Source organism: Cynocephalus volans, chromosome X (genome assembly GCF_027409185.1).
Source record: "Cynocephalus volans isolate mCynVol1 chromosome X, mCynVol1.pri, whole genome shotgun sequence".
NCBI classification, from domain to species: Eukaryota; Metazoa; Chordata; class Mammalia; order Dermoptera; family Cynocephalidae; genus Cynocephalus; species Cynocephalus volans.
Genome location: NC_084478.1, coordinates 118402366 through 118426604, shown reverse-complemented (window position 1 = coordinate 118426604; position 24239 = coordinate 118402366). Strand labels below are relative to the sequence as shown.

The 24239-nt window shown below is 47.7% G+C and overlaps 2 protein-coding genes across 4 annotated transcripts in view; one reads left to right on the top strand and one right to left on the bottom strand.

Annotated features, from left to right (window-relative positions):
- COL4A6 (collagen type IV alpha 6 chain) overlaps window positions 1–20487 on the top strand; it is an 87785-nt gene extending 67298 nt beyond the window's left edge. Inside the window, exons 25-44 of the mRNA XM_063084862.1 lie at window positions 188–409; window positions 775–936; window positions 2583–2753; window positions 3474–3617; window positions 4156–4281; window positions 4732–4913; window positions 7040–7103; window positions 7759–7833; window positions 8478–8585; window positions 8679–8786; window positions 9362–9433; window positions 9759–9884; window positions 13423–13539; window positions 13872–14033; window positions 14212–14310; window positions 14909–15055; window positions 15770–15886; window positions 16800–16991; window positions 17673–17959; window positions 20227–20487. Coding sequence (XP_062940932.1) covers window positions 188–409; window positions 775–936; window positions 2583–2753; window positions 3474–3617; window positions 4156–4281; window positions 4732–4913; window positions 7040–7103; window positions 7759–7833; window positions 8478–8585; window positions 8679–8786; window positions 9362–9433; window positions 9759–9884; window positions 13423–13539; window positions 13872–14033; window positions 14212–14310; window positions 14909–15055; window positions 15770–15886; window positions 16800–16991; window positions 17673–17959; window positions 20227–20487 — 2942 coding nt within the window. The remainder of the gene's footprint in view (window positions 1–187; window positions 410–774; window positions 937–2582; window positions 2754–3473; window positions 3618–4155; window positions 4282–4731; window positions 4914–7039; window positions 7104–7758; window positions 7834–8477; window positions 8586–8678; window positions 8787–9361; window positions 9434–9758; window positions 9885–13422; window positions 13540–13871; window positions 14034–14211; window positions 14311–14908; window positions 15056–15769; window positions 15887–16799; window positions 16992–17672; window positions 17960–20226) is intronic.
- Window positions 20488–22784: 2297 nt separating this feature from the next.
- ATG4A (autophagy related 4A cysteine peptidase) overlaps window positions 22785–24239 on the bottom strand; it is a 67608-nt gene continuing 66153 nt past the window's right edge. For all 3 annotated transcript variants that reach the window (XM_063083275.1, XM_063083277.1, XM_063083276.1), the window contains one exon: window positions 22785–23818. In XM_063083275.1, coding sequence (XP_062939345.1) covers window positions 23748–23818 — 71 coding nt within the window. In that variant the 3' untranslated portion in view covers window positions 22785–23747. The remainder of the gene's footprint in view (window positions 23819–24239) is intronic.

The window sequence follows — 24239 nt, the reverse complement described above, 5'->3', positions numbered from 1 at the left end:
GTCATGCAATGCAGTCCCTGTCTCTGTGCCAGTCCTCCCAGGACCAGAGCCCCTGACCTTCAAGAGAAGTGACATATGTTATTAATATGTTAACTTTTGTATAAGAAAAACCTGTCTCAGAGATCTCTACCCAGACACGTTGCTTCTAAATGTCCATGGCCTTTTATTTTTGCCTCTTTACATTTAGGATTTCCTGGACCTCGTGGGGAGAAGGGCTTGCCTGGGTTTCCTGGGCTCCCTGGAAAAGATGGCTTACCCGGGAAGGTTGGAAGTCCAGGTTTACCAGGTTCCAAGGGAGGCCCTGGTGACATCTTTGGTGCTGAAAATGGTGTTCCGGGAGAGCAAGGCCTACAGGGATTGCCAGGGGACAGAGGATTTCCTGGAGACTCTGGCCTTCCGGGACCTGAGGGTGACTCTTTTTGCCCCACTTATTTAACAATCTACAGAAAGCCTTATAGTAACCAGTGCACTTGCATGAATTTGGGTTGATGAGTTAATTAGGGGTTTAAAATGAAATATCATTTTGTTCTGTCCCTCCCTTTTGGGAAGTTTTCCTTAAATGGCCTGGGTTCATTATCTTGTCTTAGTAATTCCAGAAGTGACCATAACCAATAGTCAAATTTCTTGCAGAGTATCTAGTTTACTTCTGGGAATAGCAACAAGGCTGGAGCTTGGGATAAATCCTGGGCCAACCTCTTCCTCTGGAAGTTGGTTTGGTGACCCAGTCTCTGCTATCTGTCCAGGCTGTGATCATGTGCCCCTTCCTTTTATTAGGTTTGCCTGGGAAGTCTGGCTTGCTAGGCCCCAAAGGTGAGCGGGGCAGCCCTGGAACACCAGGACATGTGGGACAAGCAGGCCCCTCAGGGTCTGGTGGTCTGTATGGCATCAAGGGCAAATCCGGGCTCCCAGGAGCACCAGGCTTTCCAGGCATTTCAGGTAGGTCCTTTGGAGGAGGAGCCCCAGTTTGACAGACTTCAGCTAGTCCCTGGGCCCAGGTGCCCTGAGAGGCAGTAGCAGCAGTGTGACATGGTCAGAATTTAAAATGGGGCTTGACTTTCCTAACCTCTCAAATATCAAATCTCAAGTCACTCTTGCAGTGCCAAGCAGAACAGATTGCTGCAGTTTAGCTTCCAAAAGAATACAACAAATCACTTCCTGCCCCTCCTCCATGACCTCACCCCCTCCTCCCTTCCCTAGTTAGAGCAGCCGCCCTTGTTGAGCTGGGTCTAGCCCACCTCCATCGCCTTCCCTGGGTCCATGACGAGCCTGCTTTGGGTTGGAGAGAAGCTGGAGCACAGTGTGACCGGCCTGGTGGCCTGCCTGTCAGACGAGCGTGCCTCTGAGGACCCACGGCCAAAATGTCTTTCACTCAGCAGTGGGACACGACACCCGCTGGTTCCAGCCTAGTGTTTGCAGCTTGCCTTTTTCTTGTACCACCCTCCTCGTCACCCCACCTCAGTGACTACGTCATTCCCCCCCTTACTCATAGCGAAGTGAATGAAGTTGAGTTATTTGCAGCAGAACTATTAATATCCTTTTTATCCTCTTCGTCCTTCTGTGTTTCTGGGGTCCTCACATAGGCTGCCTAGGTGAGAAAACACAGCCCACAAGCACACAGACTAACACCCCTGCCAGCTCTACCACTCAGGGAGTTATCTGACTATGCGCTATAACATGGACTTGCTTACTAGGGCGGGGATCCCTGAGCTCATGCTGTGAGGTCGGCTCCCATTTAATTTCCTTCCCTTGTTGTGGAGTCCCCTTCACAGCCTTCCATTCGAATCCTGGGGCTTACAGCTACTTGATGCTTTTCAATCCATAGAAAGCCAAGTCAGCCATTCATTTAGGTCTTTGGGGGCCCAAATACCTCTGTCGTCATTGATTTAATCCTTTGGTTTTTTAATTTCCTTGCTTTGTACCTGAACATTCCACTTTGGCGGCAGCTCGGGAGGTTAATCCCATTGACCAACTTTAAAGCGTGGTGAAAGACGTCTCAGAATACCTAGGAGACCAAATGGGCCTTGTGGGTTTCTACAGTACTTGGCACTAGGGGGTCTTTCAACCTTAATGCCAAGGAACTGGCTGACTTAACTGCTTGCTTGAGGGATTAAAAGGGCAGCCCTGTACCCAAGGCTCCCTGGGAGGCTGAAACAACAGCTCAGCTTTAACCTCTACTTCACCATTTGGCTCAAGAAACAGCCATTGTCGTGTGATTCAGAGTGGAAGAACCAGGAAACTGGAGCCCAGTTGCCACCCTGGCTTCCCAGAGCTCCATTCAGAGGCTAAAGCGTGAACCACATTCATAAAGGGAGAAGTTATAATCAGAAGGGGTTTGCTGTCCCTGCCAGCTACTGTGCCATGCTGGAAGTAATAGCCATTGGCGTGGCGCTCTGGGTGGTAGTTGCTAATGCTTCAGCCAACTAAAAACTCTGCCTGTTAGCAGCTTGCATATGCCATTGTTAAAGGGCCATGTGCAAAACCCAACAAGCCAACCAACCAGAAGCTATGGGAATAGGCAGTGACCCAGATCCTGCCAGAGACTCTCTTGGCAGCCGTCCTGTGCTCTCTTCTGTACTTTCCAGGACATCCTGGAAAGAAAGGTCCAAGAGGCGAGCCAGGTCCCCCCGGATCAACTGGAAAGAGAGGTCTGCCTGGGCTGAAAGGCCTTCCTGGATCTCTGGGGCTAATTGGCTTCCTGGGGAGCCCAGGCCTGCCAGGGGGCACTGGGTTGCCAGGCCTCCCAGGCCCGAAGGGTAAGTGAAGTGATCAGGAAGGCCAGTGAAGTGACCAGTGGGTGCCAAAAAGGAGATTGCACCCTCCTCTCTGCCCAGGAATGGGAAACAGGGAGGGAGGTGGGCAGGGCTTTTTATGACAGGGTAGTTGGACAAGGCTAGTGCCAAGTGAAGACCCCCACCCAAGCTGAGTCACAGTCACTGCCTGCTGGGTTGAGCACTGGGCTGGGCATCACAGTAAAACCCAGGGCAGTAACAGCCGCACTGGGTTTACTCGCTTGCGTGGCCTCTATCGTGGAGCCTGAGAGCTCTCACTTCATGTGATTGCCCTGATAACCATCAGTGGGTGGGCAGGGAACATCTCCAATTTAAACAGGGAAAGTGACTGGTCCAAGGTCACACAACTGGTTAGCAGCAGAGCCAGGACAGAGCTCATCTCCATGCCCTCGGCTTTTTTTTTTTTTTTCACATGAGCTCTAACTTGACGAATCGTAATAGAGGGGCCCACTTATTTCGTTTGTGTTGCTTAGTGCCATGTCCCTGTTCACGGGATTAGTATAATGTGTAATGACTAAGATCTTGGTAATGACTAAGACTTTGGAGTTAGAAAAACCTGGGTTTGAATCCCTTCCCTGAAACTTCCTAGCTGTGTGACTTTGGGCAAGTTATTCAATCTCTCTGCATCTCTGTTTCCTTGTATGTAAAATGGGGATAACAATAGAAGTTCTTGTTTCTCAACAGGTGAGAAGGGGTCCGTGGGACTGATAGGTTTTCCAGGGATGCCAGGTCTCCCTGGTATTCCTGGTGCAAGTGGACTGAAGGGAATTCCTGGGTCAGCTGGAAAAGTGGGGACACCTGGACTGGCTGGTAGTCCTGGTGAAAAAGGTGAGCTGGAGAATTTAATTCTGTTCCTGGCACTCATGCTTCTCAATATACACTTTGTTTGTTGACTTTGTCATTCCTGCGGTTTGTACCAACCCTATGTTAGATAATAAGATTTGGGGCTTCTGAATTAAATCCTTTTAAACCAAAGGACCTAGGATGGCCGGTTAGCAAAAAACAAACAAACAACAAACTAGCCTCATGAAAGAAAGAATAAGCTGGACTTTATTACAATTAAACCAAAAGACATAATCACTTCTGAGTGAGCACCGCATGTTAGAGGCCTTGTCTGTACATTTCCAGATGATAAATGGAGGAGGGTTTTGAGTAAGGTCTAAAATTGCTGATGGACTTTGGGTTTGTAGAAAAAGAGGGCACACACAGAAATGCAAAGTTGGGGGAATGGAGGGGGGAAGAAGATGGAAGGGCCCAGAAAGAGGCCGGGGGTGGTGTGGGAAGAAATGGTATGAAAGGTCAGCCCTTGCCTGACCCCATGTCTAAGCTCTCTCTCACGTTGATCTCCTGATCTCCATCCCTGCAGGAGACAGAGGCCATCAGGGGCCAGTCGGAATACCCAGCCCAAGACCTCCAATGCTGAACCTTTGGTTCAAAGGAGACAAAGGCTCTCAGGGATCAGCCGGATCAGATGGATTTCCTGGGCCCAGAGGTGCTGGGGCAAGGGATGGGCAGGAGAAATGCCCAAGAAACGTTTTACAACCAAACTTAAATTCCTTCCTGAGAAAAGTCCCCCACCCCCACCCCAGAGCAGCCATGGGGATGGCAGCAGGGGGCCCAAGGAGGCTGCCTTCCCTGGGCCTTAGGGGTGCCTGGACTTTGAGACTGCCATGTGTCACTGCCACTGGGGACTGAGATTTTGAACCACAGGCTGTGGTAGCCCTAGAGGACCCTGGCAGATCGGGGGACATGGGCACTGAGCTGCTTTCCAAGTGCTGGAGCTGGGGTGGCCCTAACAGTGCCTCATAATGCTGAAGGCGCTTCCCCCAAGGTAACTACCCCCCAAGCTTGCATTTGGCCTATTACCCAGGGTACCTGCACCACGGCAAGCAGGTTTCCTCTAGCCCAGAGTCTTTTCCAAGCCTTTTTGCTTCTTTCTCAGGTGACAAAGGAGAGGCTGGCCGCCCTGGGCCACCAGGCCTTCCTGGAGCTCCTGGCTCCCCCAGTACCATCAAAGGACTTACTGGGAGGCCAGGCCTCCCTGGCTCTACAGGACCACGGGGCTTATTTGGCCCGAAGGGATCCCCTGGGATCACAGGTTTCCCAGGAATGCCAGGAGAAAGTGTAAGTTTGCCCAGATCCTTGTCTCTTCACCAGAGAAGGGCTTCCATATAGGGAGACATGCCCTCACTGCCCGCCTTTCTGATCCCTGAGGATTAGCCCCTTCCCCAGGACATCCTCAGACAAAGCCCTCTCCTCGAGTCTGATGGCTCTTTCTTTTTTTTTTTTTTTTAATTTCTTTTTTTATTTTATTTTATTTTTTTAAAGATGACCAGTAAGGGGATCTTAACCCTTGACTTGGTGTTGTCAGCACCACACTCTCCCAAGTGAGCTAACCAGCCATCCCTATATAGTGATCCGAACCTGTGGCCTTGGTGTTATCAGCACCGCACTCTCCCAAGTGAGCCACGGGCTGGCCCCTCTGAGGGCTCTTTCCACCCCTTCCTGAACATCCTGTCTTCCATGCCTTTGTTCACATTATCTCCCTCACATGGCAGAGCCTCCTCCCTCCTCTGCACTTGCCCAATACCTGCCTGTCTATTTAGGCCCCAGCCCTCCAGGAGCCCCTCAGCTCCCACCGTGCTGGGACTCTCCCCGTCTCACTGCTTATACTGATCCCAGTTGGTTCTGCACGGGTCTGACTTCCTCAGTGAAATTGTTAGGGCTTGAGAACAAGAACTACCTCATATGCTTTTTTATCTGCAACCCCACTCCCAGCACCCCACATTGAGCTTGACATATCTTAAGAATTTGGTACACACTTCATGATGTTTTGACAGAAATGTCTTTGATGCTCCACAAGGGGCAACGACTAGCAAAGAATCAAGTCCAGTTTCTCTGGGCTCTTAAAAGGCAGAGTGGTAGAGTAGGCTAAGCAATGAGCCAGTCTTGGGTTTAAATCTCAGCTCCATCACTCATTAGCTCTGTGATCTTGTGTACATTGCTTGTCTTCCCTGAGTCTCACTTTCCTCATCTGTAAAAAAATGGGAATAATATTCAAACCTCCTTGAGACACTATTGAGGATTAAGCGAGATGATACATGTAAAACATCTAACATTGTGTCTGGCAGGTGGCAGGTGCTACATGAATAGTAGCAGTATTGAAGGGTCCAAATGAACTGGATCACAGAACACCTGTGCTCCTTGCAGGCAAAGTCCCTGTCCTTCAATTGTGTCAGTCCATCCGGTGGAGAGAACACACACACACACACACACACACACACACACACACACACACACACACACAAAGCAATTGCAAAAGAAATAGTTCTAGAGTGGATGATCCCAACTATTCACATACTAGAAGAGATGGAAACAAAGTGGCAAGGCATTCTGAGAGGGGTCCCAGCATGAGCAAAGGCTCAGAGCTAGCAGCAGAAATGGCAATGTGCAGGATGAAGCCAGGCAAGGAAGCGGGCAGCACAGATGGATGTCCTGGGTAGTGGACCAGTGAGCAGTGACCCAGCCTAGAACTTGGCCTCCTACCCAAAGCACGGAGTGGCATATGTCTTTACTGGGTACTGGATACATCTCAAAATGAATCAAAACCACCCCGGCTCTCAGGGGAAGAGCTGAGCTGACAGTGGTTAGCATGCCTTCTTCTCAGACTCAGGTAGTGTGTCGGACATTAGCCAGCAAAGGCAGCTTCTCCTGTGATAACGGTAAACATTTGCCCAAATTCAGATGCCAGCACTGCACACATACAGCCTGCTACCTGGTGGAAGAAGGACCTTGTGTTCCTTGCAGAACCTGGGGCAGAGAGCTAGCCCCGCTGGGTGAAGCAGCACTTCTTGTGCGTAATAGCTCCAGAGCTTGATGAGGGCGGTGGTGGCAGACCGTCTGTGAAGCGCACCGAGTGCCTGGCCTGTCATGTTCTGTATTTTCTAAGAGACTCCCTAGAGCAGCTATGCCTTAATTTCCCAAGATTCCAGTTTTGATAGGCAGTGGGAAGTTATGAATGATAAGACTAGATTAATCTGCCAGTTGAATCCTTCCCCTATAAATCCTAAGTATGCACTTACGCCCTTTGCTTATCACCTTCCCACTTGCAGGATGTACCCCTGAGTCCACCCCTGCTACAGAGTGTGTGAGAGACATCTCTCAGGCATTGCCTCAGGGAGGGGAGGAGGAGTGAGTAGGTGGGCAGCCCTGAGCTCTGGGCAGAAATGATGATTCCTATTGCTTTGAAGGGTCCACAGGGTCTCAGTGGGACTCCCGGGATCCCAGGAGCATCTGGTCTCCCAGGCTCAAAAGGTAAGGAGTGTTTTCTCTTTTAATGTGTTTGTCTACAGCAAGGAAGATTTCTAGCAGGCCCAGAGATCTCTTGGTGAGAAACTCTGTTTAGGGGAAAGTGAATTGATTTACATTTCCCCTTTGGCCAAACCCCCTCTGCAGTCCTTGTTCCCCAAATAGGATGCAACAGTGGTACCTACCAAAATCTCTCTCCATGGCTTTCATGGAGCCAAGGAAAAGGCTGTCCTTCAGCTTTGTGGTTCGACCCATCTGCCTTTCAGACTCAGCAGCAGAGGAGAACCTCAGCTCTAGACAGTCTCTTTTCCTGATGAACCCAGCCCACTAGGCAGGACAATTTCCCATCCTTCCTGGCATCACCATTCCATTCTGGTGATTTTTCAGGGCCCCGCTTACCATCCTCTCTGCCCATACTGAGCCTAGTGGTGTATTTCCCAATGGAGATATGCTGCATGTAGCTGCATTTCATGCCAGTAGCCTGGTAGCATCCCAGCTCCTGGATGGTGATTGATCACCTTCTACCCAATGGATAATTTTGTCGAGGAGCTCCTCTGGCTACAATGAATCTGAAAAACATTTTGTGTTCAAAAGATCTCTTTGTTGCAAAATGAGCTATAACTTCTCCTGACCATCTGAACAATGTCTTTGATATTCCTAGGAGATAAAGGCCAGACGATTGAAATTTCTGGCAGCCCAGGACCCAAGGGACAACCTGGGGAATCTGGTATGAAAGGTAAAGCTGCTATATTTTTGTCTCATGTGCCCCACAGTCTCCTCAAAACTAAGGATTGGGGGCCGAGCCCGTGGCGCACTCGGTAGAGTGCTGCGCTGGGAGTGCAGCGACGCTCCAGCCGCGGGTTCGGATCCTATGTAGGAATGACCGGTGCACTCACTGGCTGAGTGCCGGTCACGAAAAAACGACAAAAAAAAAAACAACTAAGGATTGGAAGTAATTTTGGAGGTCAACCCCAAGTTCTGTAGTGCACCAACTTCAGTACAGTGCAGAAAAATTTCTACCTATGATTTCCCCAAGCAAACCAGCCTGCTCTTCCTTCAAGACTTGTAGGCTGGCAGAGACCTTTGGGATAATGCTATGCACCCCCTTAGTCTATAGATTGTTATCTAAACTGTGCTTCTCAAGCATTTCCACCCATTGCTCCCACTTTTGGGGGCACTCAGAACAAGTCTACTCACTTCACAATTGGATGGCACCTTCCAAATGTGAAGACAGCTGCCAATAACCTTTTGAGTTTCTTTACTGGATTTAGCTCCCTTAGCAGTTCAAAATGATTTCACCTTCCTGCTCTCCCTTTCCCACTGAGGAACATGCTGCCAGAAATGTGGTCTGATCACTCAGCATTTTTCTTGATTTTGTAGGTGCGAAAGGAAAACATGGAGTAGTTGGTGATGTTGGTTTACCGGGAAACAAAGGTGAAGATGGAAAAGCTGGTATTTCTGGAGATGTTGGCCTCCCTGGATCCTCAGGTACTATGCCACAATGCAGCTTTATTCTAAAAGAGTTAGGATTAGCTTCAAGCCATGCCCCATTCTGAACTTCTGCCTTGGTTTCATGTTTAGGACTTCCAGGGATTGCAGGTATGAGAGGAGACCCAGGACTTTCAGGTCCCTCTGGTCTTCCAGGGGCAGCTGGGCCCCTGGGACCCTCTGGCCTAACAGGACCCAAAGGTATGTGTATTTGGGAGCAGGCAGTGGAAAAAAGTGTCCTTTCCTCAATAAAGGACAGCAACTACTTTATCTGAAAAAACACTAGCTAAGGTTACGTCATGCCCCTGGGAGTCATTGACTGGGCTGCATGAGAATGAAGAGGAAGGAAGGTGGACAAGCATGAATGGGAAGAGAAGAACATGCAATCCATGGAGAGAAGAGTTAGCAAAGGTCATTGCCCTGGCATATGTAGCCTTTCCCTGACTTAGAGATTTGGCAGCTAATTTCTAGAACCAGTCTCTGGGAACTGGCAACTCCAGGTAATGGCATTGCCACTCTGAGTTCTTCTTGAAGATACCTAATTAGATACCACCCCACTCTTAAAGCTGTATTGGTCTCTGATAAGAGTCATGAGAACCTAGGGTGCAGGGTTTAGGTTAGGGGCGGTCTGTTCTCCCTTAGGGCACTAAGCAGTGCCTCAAGAAAGATCAGGACTTTAAAATGAGGACCTTGCAATGCCTTTGGGGGCAGGACCTCTTTCAGACCTCTCATGATTCAGAGCTGCTGGAGCTATTTCTGATGTTCTCTCCCCTCAGGTTTCCCTGGACTTCCTGGTTTACATGGCCTCAATGGGCTTCCAGGCACCAAGGGCACCCATGGCACTCCAGGTAAGGAGGACCCTCAAGGGTGAGGAGGAGGTCACACCAGCTCTTCCACAAGGCTGGCAGGAGATGGCCACAAGTTCTCGACTGTGGTGTATCCCACATCCTTGGACTGAGACCTCCTCACCAGCTTCCAATTTGAAGTCCCTTGATATGGGATGGAAAAAGGATGGGGTTTGTCCTTCTACCTGAACGAGCTCTATTTCCTGTCACATCAGTACTCTGCCCCTGGTGTCTGTCGGGCAGGCCTCTCAGGCCCCAGGCAAATGAGCTAGGCATGAAGGCCTTGCCCGCACTGAGCTCTGTCCTCACACTCTGCATCTCCTCCCAGGACCCAGTATAACCGGTGTGCCTGGGCCTGCTGGCCTGCCTGGTCCCAAAGGGGAAAAGGGTTCTCCAGGAGTTGGCATCGGAAGTCCAGGGAAGCCAGGCCTGAGGGGACAGAAAGGTGGCCGAGGTAAGTGATCCCAGGGCAGGCCATGTAGAAACTGAGGCCTTGCTGGGGGAACCAGGTTTAAGGTTCATCAGGGCCATGTGGCTCACAGAGTTGAGCTGCGTGTGTCTTCACATCTCTGGGAGTCTCAGAACCCAGCAAGACTGAGTGCTGAGAAAGAGAGGATAGGCCATGCTCAGGGCTCTCCAATGAGAGGTTGTCAGGGAGCAGTTCACCGAGTCCACTGTAGCCTCCGGATTCCCTCCCACTCTTCCCTATTAATCTCAGGGCCTCTCTTTCACACTTGGCCAGAGCCCGGGTTTAATGGTCCTAAGGGACAGGGCTTGTCACTTAGTGAGAGGCTGGCCAGAATTTCCTCAGTGTCCAGTATGGATGGCATTCCCAGGGCCCTGGGAAGACAGTGTGGAAGCTGGAAAGAGCCCAAAACTAAGAATAAATGTCTCCCCAGGACAGGCCCACAGTGTGCACTCAATTAGGTTCCATTCTAATATTGGCCGCCAATTCGTCACGTTACCTGAAGTCCCTTTCTGAGCCTCCCTTTCACTACCCCTCAAAAAGTGAGAATAAATTCTCATTCTTCAACTTCCCTTAAGAATGTTCTGAAGACCCATATCCCATTCAATGTAAACCAGGAAATAAATTCAGTGTAGCATCATGGTATGGGCTCTAGAGTCAGACCAGCTCGGTTCGAATTCCACCTCTACCTCTCACTAACTATATGACCTTGGACAGGGAAGTTACTTGTCCCTCAATCTCAAACTAACCCTTAGTGTTCCTTTTCTGTAAAATGGGCATAATATCAGAACCTATCATAGGTTTTGTGAAGAATCAATGAGGAGTGAGGTAACGTATATAAAAGCATTTAGCTCAGTGCCTGGCACATAGCAGGTGCTCAAAAAATGTTGACCATTATATTATTGCATGTCACCTGGGGAAATCATATTTGCAAAATGCTCTGTTCCTCATAGCTCTGGGGACTGAGGTCTCAAAATACTTTAAGTGCATGTTTGTATAATGTACGTATGTTTCCCAGGAACTATATTTGTACATTAATTCATTTCCTGCTGAGTTTTGAATCGGTACATCTGCTGTTTCTGTGTTTGTTCTTTTTTTTGATCTGGACCAACCTGTTCTTTTCTGAAAGCCAGCAGCTTCTCCAGAGAACAGGCTCAAAGTAGGGTCCGAGCCAGCAGAGACTGTGGCTTCTTTCACAGGACATAGAAAAGAGGGGACAAGAGGGGACTGGATAGAAGCACAGGGGTATTTCCTTTTCTGTGTTTAAATCTTGACTATGAATGCCTGGTCATTAAATTATTTCTTTCCTTTAGCTATGTGAGGTCATAAAATCACAATTACAGATGTGGTAAACAGCACACATCAAGATAGATCCATTTCAGGAACATAATGTTGACCACAAAAAAAATCATGTCGCAGAGAAATACGTTTGGTATGATTCCATTGCTTAATGTTCAAAAATAAGCAAAAACAACTAACATATTGTTTAGAGACACAAATATATGTGGTCAAACTGTGATGCAAAGGAAGGGGTTCATTGTTTCTGGATTATTCTTTACATATTATTTATAAATATTCTGTTGAATCTTCTCGATATCTAATTAAAACAATTTGTTTAAAAAGAATAGAGCAAATATACCCCCCCACAGGAACTTGTCTTTGATTTGATATTGGAAGTCAATGCAAAATGAGGATTTACTCCTAAGAAAACTCCATAGAACAATCCCTGTCCTGACGATACCTTTATCTAAATAACTTTTAATTACACCATCAATTTTTGTATTTATACTAAATATTTAGAGGTGCATTGGTATTATTTAGGTTTTTTTTTTTTTTAAGGCTTTGACACTGGAATGAGTTAGAAAAATAGACCGTTTTGCATTTTCATCTGCTCATTTGAATTGTTTTATTCCTAATCAAAAAAATACATGAGCTTTTTGCACTACTTGAGGTCTGTAGTGCCTTTCTTTCAGGTTTGATAATATATTGATATAACTACAAAATCGAGAAACAGGTAAAGGAAGGAGAAGGCTCCAAAAACTGCCATGGGAACTTTTATAACCTGTGTGCTGCCCATACTTACTCTATTGTACAAGGGTACTTCAAAAAGTTCGTGGAAAATAGAATTAAATTTTTCCACGAACTTTTTGAAGTACTCTCATATGTGAATATGTGGTGTCTTCTGTACTAGTTTTGTGTAATTTCAGTTTACATGCATAAGCTACATCTGTATATATAATGAATAAAACCATATTTTCAGGAGAAAAGCATACGATATGTCTTTCTTTCCAGATTTTTACCTCTATAAGAAAGAACAATACTTCAAACATTCATCAAAACATAACCGAGAATACAATTAATTTTTTCTTTTCGACCTAAACTACGCTTTTCTCGAAATTTAATTTTTCCTTCTCTAGATTTCCATAGGATTCAATTAATCAATAAGCTATTTTAAAACACCTGAATTAACCAATCTACCATTTTTCTTGACAAGTTTTCATTGATTTGCTATATTTTTAGACAAATATGAGAAATTCAACGTTAATATTTTTGTATTTTTCTTGCCACAAAAAAATTCAACATTAATATTTTTGGACTTTTTGGTCACAAACAAAAAAACAAGAATCTCAACCACCAGAATGGTTTATCATCCAGTTCGAATCTATTTCTCTTCATTTGAATATCTTCTAGAATATGCCAAAGTAATAAATACATTTCTTCCATGCTATAAACTTCTGCATTTGTATATAGAGCTTTGATGTGTTTTCTCATCAGGATTACCATCTGTGTATTTGACATGTGAATATTAAACAAATCTTTTGTAATCAGATGAAAGTTTTTTGCATGTATTATAATAGATATCATTTTACAAACAGAAACATGTAAAGCAGTGTTAAAATTTGAGCAAACCACTGTTTTGTATCTGCTGTAATAAGTGATTAGTCTTTTGTGCCAAAAGTGGGGGAGGGATTTAGCACAGAGAAATTTGTTCTAGAGGCAATTAAGCAATCATTTGGCTAATATCCTGAGTCCTTGTCGTCTCCATTCTTACTGGGCCAGTGGCCCTTCGGACTGGCTGAGGCCTGTGGCCTACCTTTGTGTAACATCAGACATAACTGGCTAACATGAAATGTTGTTTGACAGGGACGGTAGGTTTACAAACATTCGGGAAACAAATTCCACGTGCTCAGTCATGCCTTCTTTTCTTTCTGATTTGGGGGTAATCGGCCTAAAATATTTGCATTACGAGTGAGGTTGGGGAGCTATTAGAATTTTCCACAGCTGTATCCCAATAAAATGCAGCTCCAGCTGGAAAGGAGGACTGTCTGAGCTTTTGTCAGTTACGCATGTGTCTGCTTGCTGGGAAGGCAGGATGAGGGGAGAAGAGCCCTCTGCTGGCGTTCTCTGGTCTGGCTGCCACCTAACAGCTTGCATTTCTTGTGTGAATTTCCATTTTCTCTGAGAGAGCCTGGCCCTCTCCTGGGCACACAAAGCCCCTCCAGCCCCTTTTATTTATTCTTTGCAGGTTTCCCAGGCCTCCAAGGCCCTGCTGGTCTACCTGGTGCCCCAGGCATCTCCTTGCCCTCACTCATAGCGGGACAGCCTGGTGACCCTGGGCGACCAGGCCTAGATGGAGAACGAGGTAAAGGCAGGAAGCCCAAAAGAAGACTGGCCACCACCTTTTGTCTGGCATCTAGGGAGATCCTTTATACAGTGCAATCCAGTCCCTGTTGCTGGCCAGGCGTGGGCCTGCTTTAGCCTCACATCCCTCCTCCAGCTGGGACTCGGGGGACTGGAACTGGCTGCATTTTGCTAAAAGGGTTTGGGAAGATCTGAGCACTGGGACCCCACAGACAGCAAGGAAACATTCTCTGTCCTGGGAATGGGCTTCAGCTGCCTATCAGTCCCTAGGCCTTCAGCAGCAGCCACTTTCTGCTGACCTGCCCCTCATCCTTCTTCCAATCTTATCTCCAGGCCGCCCAGGCCGCCAAGGGCCCCCAGGTCTCCCTGGGCCATCCTCGGATCAAGGTGACCCCGGAGATCCTGGCTTTCCTGGAATTTCAGGCCCTCAAGGGCCCAAGGGAGACCAAGGAATTCCAGGTTTCTCTGGCCTCCATGGAGAGCTAGGACTGAAAGGTATGGCTGTTTGGCTGGCTTTCCCCACTCCACAGTCCAAGATGGCTCCTTCCCCACAGCCCTGTGAAGGAAAACCAGCTGATAACACGCTTCTGTACCTTGCCCCTGCCTAGTCTCCACGCCCCCCACCCCCACCACCATGCCAAGGCCTGACTTGCTTTCCTTTGGACTTTGCCAGGCATGAGAGGTGAGCCTGGCTCCATGGGAACTCCAGGCAAGGTTGGGCCACCTGGAGACCCAGGATTTCCCGGGATGAAGGGGAAGGCAGGGTCAAGAGGTGAGTTGAGAGCTCGTGCTGGGATGATCTGAAGCTCAAGGAAGGGGCCTGGGGGTAAGGTCCCTGCTCACCATGCCAAGAAGCCTGGATGCCCCAAGCAGCTGGATCAACTCCCCCAGGGAGGTAGTTTCTTCACCCTGGGGAAACTCCTGCCACCATCAGCTGCCAGGACTGAAGGCCACTGCTGCTTTGCCACTGTGGATCCCACCACTGACCTTGTCTGTCTGCGTTATTTCTGTGTTATTTCTGCGTTAGTGGACATTGGCTTCGCACTCAGATCACCACTCACCCATTTGCTCAATCGTGAAATGAAGAACCAACCTTTCCATCCTTTACCACCCCCACCCCATTCATACACATCCAATCTATTAGCAAGCCTGAGGGTTGTATCTCCTAAATGTGCCTTGCATAACCCCAGGTCCAAGCCATCAATATTTCTTATGCAGTGCCCTTCCCCACCCCACCCCCAACAATCATTTTTCTGCACAATCATCCAGTGGCTTCCCATGACATCAGAATAAACTACGGCCAACAAAGCACTATGAGACGCCTCCGTCTTCATTCTCATCACATTCCCATTTCCTCCACCTGCCCGTAGGTTTTTCCGGTCCCCCAGGTGCTCCTGGAAAAACACCAATTGCAGAAGCTGTCCAGGTTCCTCCTGGACCCATGGGCCTACCAGGCATTGATGGCATCCCCGGCCTCACAGGAGAGCCTGGGGTTCAAGGCCCCACAGGCCTACAAGGTGAGGAGGGCACCAGAGAAAAGGGACTTCTTGAGGAGCTAAAACGGCCATGGCTGAGGCTGAAGCTACTGGCTTGGAACCCCAGCTCCCAGGGGGCGCCTTCATCAAATGCTCCCTCTGCACCTTCACAGAGCTCCTGAGCTTGTTGCCAGAGAGAGGCCAGTAGGCAGTGGTTGTAGTTAGGTTTAGACTGTGTGGGCAGGGCATGGCCACTTCTCCAGACAGCTTGTCCCTCTGTAAAGGGCTGCTGAGGGATGGAGGGAGTGTTAAAGGGGTGGTGGGTAAAGGGCAACACAAGGGGCAGTGGAGAAAGCCCAGGGCTGGGGGAGAGGAAACCTGACTCCTAATCCCAGCTTTGCACCAACTGGAGTGAGTTAGCCTCTCTGGGTCTTGGCATCCCCTGTTCTGATATGGGACGCTAGCAGTTGCCCTGCCTACTTCCCAGCATTGCTGGGAGGATGAGAGGAAGGGAGGAGGAAGTGGGTGTGAAGGGGCTCAGAAAGGCTGAGAGCCCATCCCAGGGCAGAGATGTCCCCACGATCTAGGGACTAGATTAGGCAGGCTTCAGCCTTGATGTGCAGTGTGCGCGTCAAGCCGACAGCCAGTGAGCCCTCCCCTGCTGAGTCTTGGGCATGACGCTCAAGTCTCCCTTTCCTGCTGAGGGCGCCTCCACACTGAGTCCCCCCTCACCCCCATGAACTTTCTCTCCTGCAGGCCCCAAAGGTTTTCCTGGCGTTTCTGGCAAGGATGGCCCCAGTGGGCTCCCAGGCCCGCCTGGCACTCTTGGTGATCCTGGTCTCCCTGGACTGCAAGGCCCTCCAGGATTTGAAGGTCTGGTGATGTCACATTAAGGGGTACGGGGCTTCTGTGAGGATTTGAGGCTAGGGAATGAGTAAAAATTAAAATCTGAGACTTAGTAAACCAGGTGGTAGAGCTTGACATTACTAGGAGGCTCAAAAATTGGACTCTAGTCCATTCATTCCCCATCACCCTCTGAGCCTGTGAAGGGATGCTCTATATTCCAGAAGGCAAAGGACCATTCTAAATCCTTTTCTGGGTTCTTCTGCAGCTCTTAAGAGCTATGACTGTATACTACAGCATGGCTCCCTGCCCTGCACCCAGGGATTTTGACATGAATGGGAGGGGGGTTGGTTCAAGGGATAACGACATTCGAGATAAGTTATGATTGTCCGTACCTCTGCTACTTACCTTCTTTTTTTAATCCAGTATAGCAAATCAGTTGTTCTGAGTAGAGAACAGTTCTGAGGCTAGGTGGGAAAATGTTGCAATCAATTAGTCACGTCTGCCATGGACAGGAGAGGAGAGAAGGATTTTGCCCTGCTGATCCTGGCTCTGCTTTTAATGCCTCTGATTCAACAGCTACTTAGTTATCTCCTTTGAGGGCCTATAAGACTGGGCCCAAAAGCACCCCACCCCACCGCCTCATCCCCACTCATAGAGAACCCAAGGCCAGGTGGCTGTGGGAGGGAAGCTGGATAGTGTACTCTTCAAAATGGGGACTCTGTAGCTGGGTACATCAGAGGTGAGCTGTGGGACCTTGAGCCTCAGTTTCCTCATCTACAAGTTGGGGTAACAGTACCACTTCCCAGGGTGGTCGTGGGGATCAATTGAGATAAAGATAACGCATGTACATAATTACTTCACCCAATGAGTGGCACACAGTCACTAGCAGATATTGCCACTAGCTGTACTGTGCTCACCCTTTATGCTCTCTCCCTCTCAGGGGCTCCGGGGCAGCAAGGGCCTTTTGGGAGGCCTGGAATGCCTGGCCAGAGCGTGAGAGTGGGCTACACATTGGTGAAGCACAGCCAGTCGGAACAGGTGCCCCTGTGTCCTGTTGGGATGAGCCAGCTGTGGGTGGGATACAGCTTGCTGTTCGTGGAGGGGCAGGAGAAAGCCCACAACCAGGACCTAGGTAGGTACCAGCTCTGCCAGCCAGCCCTGGCCACCTGTCCCCACAAGGACCAACAGCCAACCTCCTCTCTTGTCCCAGCCTTTGGTGGGCCCACTTGCTGTGTAGTGGGTTACAAGCACCACTCTGGAGTCAGGCGGATCAGGGTTCAAGTCCTGGCTCTATCACTTACTAGCCGTGTATCCTGGGCAAGTTATTCAACCTCTCTGAGCTTCCACTTCCTCCTTAAAACAAAGCTAATCACATCAGGGTGGTGTAAGGAGTACATGAATCACCCAGTGTAAAATGCTTAGAACAATGCTTGGCATTTAAGCATCCATTAAATGCTAGTGATTACTAGTAGTAATAATAATTTGACCTGCAGCGCAATGATGATTACCTGAGAACTAATTGTATTGTCTGCAAGTGTGCTAACTCTTAAAGGCAGACTCTGTCTACTAAATGATGGTTTCACAAAGGGAGTGATTATTCAGTTTATAAAAAGATTGTTGTCATTATGCATTTAAAATAACATTTTATCAACAGGCTTCAGTGTGTGTACAGTGTCACAGGAATGGAAGGAGAGGGCTGCCCTGGTGTGGTACTAGCGGTTGGGTGTAAACCCGAACCACCATCTAGTCCAGTCCCGGTGGCCCTGCCCCCAGCCAGACCTCACCTGCCCTTGCCCGCCTGTGCTCCTTGCAGGGTTTGCTGGCTCCTGCCTGCCCCGCTTCAGCACCATGCCCTTCATCTACTGCAACATCAATGAAGTGTGCCACTATGCCAGGCGGAACGATAAATCCTACTGGCTCTCCACCACCGCCCCCATCCCCATGATGCCCGTCGGCCAGTCCCAGATTCCCCAGTACATCAGCCGCTGCTCTGTATGTGAGGCGCCTTCGCAAGCCATTGCTGTGCACAGCCAGGACATCACCATCCCGTCGTGTCCCTTGGGCTGGCGCAGCCTCTGGATTGGGTACTCCTTCCTTATGGTAAGGCCTTGGGCTGTCCCCTCCCTCAGTGTAAAGACAGAGGGCTAGGAGCTCTGGGAGGGCCCCTCGGACTGGTTCCTAGGCTCTATGGACACTGGATAAAAAGCACAGAGTTCAAAAGGAAGGGAAATACTTGGTTTGGGCTTGGCTGAAGATCAGAGAGCCTAGTTCTGCATGAATAACAGGTAGTTATGGGTGTAAGGGGAGAAAAGCAGTTTGCACCCAGTGGTTCGGGGTAAGAATATCTACGAATCACAGGCCAAGGCCCTACCATCTCTATGCCTGCTTCGGTTCTGCTACAACTAAGGAAAGAGTAAAACACACTATGATCTGGGGGGACAGTGAAGGAGAGTCTATCCCCACTCGGGGCTAGGATCTACTCTCACTGGTCAGGCCAGGCATGGCACTCCCCCCCCCTTCTACCCACCCTACCAGACCCCTCCGGCCACTGCCATCTCCTCCTGAAAGGCTCGGCCGAGGGCATGCTGTGTTTATGGGTCCTTGCTGGCATCTTTGCCACCTCCATTTTGGTGGGAAGGCAGTGGCCGGCCATGTGTGTGTCTTGCTAAGAGAGAACATCTGTAAGCCCAAGGAGGCGTTGAGCCCCTCACATGATATTCCCTGAACACCTGGGGATGTTTCATCAAATGAAAGGTCAGGTTCAGGGTCAGGACAATTCCCAGGGAAAACCAGAGTGGCACCCACTGAAGTTCCCTGCCTTGTTGGAGCTTCTCTGCTCAATCACCACCAGCGAGATGGTGAGAGAGTGTCTTCGAAGAATGAGCAAAGCCGCAGGCTCACTCACATTAGTGTAGTTACCTGGGGAAAGGTACTTCCTTGTTATGCTCTGTCTTTGTGCATTGGGCAGTTTATCCCAATGTAATACAGAATGCCTCACCTGTCATTATGTTCTGTCTACCTTTCAGACCAGAAATAAGGAGAAAAGGCCCCTGAGCTTCCACAAGAAACAATATAAAAGCTATGCACTAAATCTCATGTGCTTTGCTTGTGGGCAAGCCCTTAGCCTTTATTTGGAATTTCCTTACTCTCACTTTACACATAGTTCTGACATACTAGAACATCTATTCTTTTCCTGAAAATGTGAAAGGGTGAGAATTTGGACTGTCTAGTGAGGTATCTTGAAGCAATGAGACCTGCCTACTAAAAATAAAAAAAAGAGGGAGAGACTGATTCAAAGGAGGCCTGAGAATTCTACCAGCTGCACCCCTTGGTATGGGGCTCTTGCATAAATATCCCACACAAAACTGACATTCATAATGACAAACCTGAGTCATCTGCAAAGTTTAAAATCAACATCATCTGCTGTTTAGTAAAGCAGGAAAATGTGGTGTGCATTTCTCAAAGTTTTCTATCTGGGGATCAAAATGAGGAAAACTTTGATGCTTCAGTTCTCAGGAAGGTCACTTGAAAGGTCATGTGGAGACTCTCACTCTCCCAAAGTTCTGGGAGGGGTCCCTGTGTATCCAACTTGAGCATCTGTCCTATTGGCCACTGGCTGACCCTGGTGTGTATTAGACTTTTTCCCCATCTCCTGTGGTCCAGATGATAACCTGGCTAAGGTGAAGGGAGGGGGGTGGTGGAGACACGGGGGCTGCTGTCCATGGGTAGTGACAGGAGACTATCGGCTCATGAGTGGCCCTAAAATCAAATGCTGAGGGAGCCCTCTGAAGCGAAGGCCAGGACATTTAGGCCAAATACAATGAGGCCCCCTTTTACTCAGCAGGTAACAAAAACTATATGACACTCTAAAGGGTGTGGCACTGATTGAAAATATAAGTAGTTCTAATAAAGGTAACTGCAAAGTAAAAGCTACCGATATACACACTGGGAGAGGAGTGGCCATGGCTGAGCCAGTGTGTGGAATATTGCAGGCTCTTTCCCTTCTTCCAGTGCAATGCACAGTGGACCAAGGGGCCTGAAAACTGCAGTTCAGAAACCATTTGAATTTTCTTTAATTCCACCTTTCTCTGATGTGTCTGTGGAAATTTGGGGGGAGAGGGGCACGCAACACACGTCCAAACTCAGTGGGACAGCAGCAGTTTGGGAACACTGGTCACGCGTAACGGGTTAGAAGGGCACTAGGGAGCATGGAGGGGGCACTCCTGGCCCTGAAGGCTGCCCCTCCCGCTTTTGGTATGCTGCTGGTATGCTGCTGGGAGCCGGGGCTGAGCCCAGGGAGGGACCAGTGCTCGGGAAGGGAGCACACGTGAGGGGGGCGGCGGGCTCACAGCCCCGGTCTGTTTCAGCACACTGCGGCCGGTGCCGAGGGCGGAGGCCAGTCCCTCGTCTCACCTGGCTCCTGCCTGGAGGACTTTCGGGCCACTCCTTTCATCGAGTGCAGTGGTGCCCGGGGCACCTGCCACTACTTTGCCAACAAGTACAGTTTCTGGCTGACGACAGTGGAGGAGAGGCAGCAGTTTGGAGAGGAGCCTGTGTCTGAAACGCTGAAAGCTGGGCAGCTCCACACCCGGGTCAGCCGCTGCCAGGTGTGTATGAAGAGCCTGTAGGGCGGCACCTGTCTGCCCTTAGTCCTCCTCTGCGCCCCCGCCACGGTCACCTCACAAACCCGAAAGGTCTGAAGAAGGAAGGCCTGAGCCCTTTTGTCTATCTGTCAAGGAGTACGTTGGAGTCTCATTTGGGCTGGACTACTGGACACTCGTCACCCCAACCCTCAGGCCCAATTGAGGAGCCCACCCTGCTGAGATCTGCTGTCCCATTTCAGTCAACCTGGTGCTACCATTTGATGGGGATGCTTGCCTGACTATTCATGGCTACCTCAGAAAGATTTGCTGGGCCACAGCTATCTTAGGTTGCTAGCTTGCCTCACTGTCTTGATCAGAAAGCTCTTCATAATAGCCAGTAAGTCGTTTCTTTATGTCCAGAGTCACCACACATAATTCGGCTTAAAGCAGAACCCAGTGTTTCTGCATTTAAAAAAAAAATTCTCCAGCTGAACATTCAAACATTCATGGATGACTCATCTGCATAGGGCAGCCCCTCACTATTCAAGGAGGCCCACTGCGTCTAGGCAGGCAGCAGAACTGGAATGAGGTGCCAGCCAGTAGGCCGGGGTGAGATTTGACTCGTTCCAGAGTGAGTTAAACTGGGCCCCATATTGCTTAGGGACGCCAGAAGGCCAGCAGTTGAGAGGGGCTCACTAACTTCACACAGTCCTAGACAAATCACTTCCTCCTTGCCGGCTCTCTCCTCAGCCAGAGACAGAGGACTTGGCCAGGTCCAAAGTAGAGTAGAGGATGCAACAAATGTGGCCAAGGCCATAAAAGTAAATGAGAACCACAGCCCTTTTTCCTGGGCCGGCAGTAGAGGGGCGGATGAGTAAGAAGGTGTGAATTTTGCTTTTGACTCCAGGAACAAAAAGGTAAACCCCACGTTCCAATTCCTCAGAAGTCCGTTTATTCAAAATGCCATCCAGATGTGTGCAATGTGGCAAACTGAAGTTGCAGTGGGTTGGTTCCTTTGCATTCTGAGGCTATTAGAGACTTTCCATTAAAATGTTCATCCAACTGCTCTTTCACAGGTAGCCTATTAAACTATTATAATATATTTTTAAAACCTCATAAAAATCTAGCACAGTCCTCTCATTAACCGTTAGCAGAACTGAAGCAAACCTGAGTTGGCTATGAAGCGTATTGTATTCTGTTTGGGCAGATTTGTTTTAGCCATTTTCTTTAATTACCAGTTTCCCAGAATACTCTTAACTATGTTGACATGAGGCAATTCCTTCCAGGTGATTCTGTTTCCTTAAGTATTATGTAAACTGTTCCAAAGCAGACAAAGCATAATCAGTATAATCTCAATTACTGTTACCTTCACCTCCTAGATGAATAATAAGCATGGTGTCAGCTTTGTATATAACAAATAAAATGAATGAAATCTGAACATTGTACTCGACTTCTTTGAAAAAAACTATTCTAATGTCCATCTCGCCACAATTTATGAGTCCGCCTCAGAGCTTGGTTCCTGTTACTGTGAGTCAAACTCTAGAACAAAACATTGAGGCAGGAAAAAATTAGAAGATGATCGAAGTCAAAGGGCTGAAACAGTCCTCTAATGGTCAATAAACCCCAAACCTCCTTCAAGATAAGCCTGCAACTGCTTTTATCCCCATCACATACAAAGAAAGGCATTCCCATATTTCTGTGCCCTAAGGATCATTTACAGATAAATCAAAAGTACAGAAATGTTAACGTTGTTAAAATCAAATCTAAGCCATAGATATGTGTATGTGTGTATATATGCATATGTTTATATATATATGTGCATATACTTATATATATACATATATTTATGTATTTATATATGCATAAAATAAATCCTCTGGAAGGATAAACAAAAAATAACATTGGGAGCTTTCACAGAAGGGAACTGACCTGTGGGAGGGAGAGACATTTCACTGAATATCATTTTCATCTGCTGAGGTTTGAACTAGTGGAATATCTTTCTTACTGGAAAAAAAGAAAAATATGGAATGTAAGGAAACAAGTGAATTGGTTTGTTGCTAGCTTCCAAATCCCAATTGCTGGCCTTCCCTAGAACTCAGTTAAGAATGAGGGTAAAATGCAGACAAGTTAAGAGGGCAAGGAAAGGGAAACGGGAAGATGTTGCTGGGACTCGAGGAGCATACTCACAGGAGAGTGATCAGCAAAGCTAATTTAACGAATATGTGCTTTAAAACTTGAGTATGTTGCTAGTCCTGAAATGGTTTGGAATTGTATTTGATGCACAGATGAAATGTCACCACGTGAATAATTCTTTGTAAATATGGCTGTCAACCAAATCAGAGTATAATTCAAACACAATTTATTTTTAATTTCTCAAACAAAAATCAACACTTTAAGTTAGTGATTGGTGAGCTACAGTCTACAGGCTAAATCCAGCCCTTCACCTGCTTGTATAAATAGTCCTATTGGATCACAGCCATGCTCGTTTGTGTGCATACCGTCTGTGGCTGCTTTTGCACTTCAACAGCAGAGTTGAGTAATTGTGACAGAGGCCGCATGGCCTGCAAAGCCTAAAATATTTACTACGTGGCCCTTCACAAAAGGTTTGCTTACCCCTGATTGAAGCGATCATGGTTGGATTGAAGGACAGGGTGACATCTGACAAAGTATCAGTAAGAATGGGGACCGTGACCCGTCAAATACTAAGGTTTCCCCAGATAGGAAGATCAAGAAGTGTACATTTGACATAATTTCTTCAACAAAGTTGTGATATAAATTATAATTATTTAAAATACATATTGAAATAATTTAACAAGAACTTTTTCTCCCTGATTCAGTCACTTTATTATTTGAGCAAGAGAACAGATTGCTTCTTAGTATTTAGCCCCAAAGAAGTCACACCTGAAAGGGTGAAGAAGAACAGTGTGATCATCTCTCATCTGCTGGTGCTTGAAGCAATACGGGAGTTGCTGTCTGTCTTCCAAATGTCCATCTCCTCATTGCAGCAACTGTGACTTGCTGTAGCCATGTGAGACAAGCTGGGACGCAATGAACTCTTCCCAATCATTCTGCTCCTAGGCTCCATGATTGTTCTGTTTCTTTCTGGGGAAGGCTTGTTGTTGTTTGTTTGGTTTTTTTTTTTTTTTTTTTTCTGAGAAATAGTGATTGGCTCAGTCATGATTGCTATCGAGTTTGTATGCTGTTGGCATATCAGGCACTTGCTGACTAGAAAAGTTTTATGTAATAAGTTCATATTCTTACGGTGCCAGATGGAAGACAGACCTCCAAGTTGAGTTCCCACTATTCTACACGCTCAGAATCTCAAAATCTTCCTCCAGGTCAAACTCCTCCAGTTGTTCAGTAGAGTCAATGAATTCTACCAGAATACAGAAATTAGAAAGAAAACCTTTGACACTTGCGTTAAAGTGGTCAATCAATAAATTACTCAGTGGTTAAGACTATGCATTTTTAAATTACTTTGCTAAGGAAAGGCTTGTCTGGAGGAGACTTACAATTAGGACCACTACCAAGTGTTACAAACTGTCTATAAAGACTTAAAAATAACTGGATTTGTTACATAGGGCTAATCACAGTGATGTGGCCGAGGCTCTGCAAGTCCTTTGAGGTACCTTTTAAATCACCCGTGGCCTCTGACTTGTTACTCTGAACCACACCATGAAAAAACAATTCTAGTCATATTGATTTTGCATAGAACTTTTATAATGAGCTCATTTTCTTTTTTTAAAAAATTGGTAATATCAGTTCATCAAGAGATTAAAATAATCAGAAGCAGCATT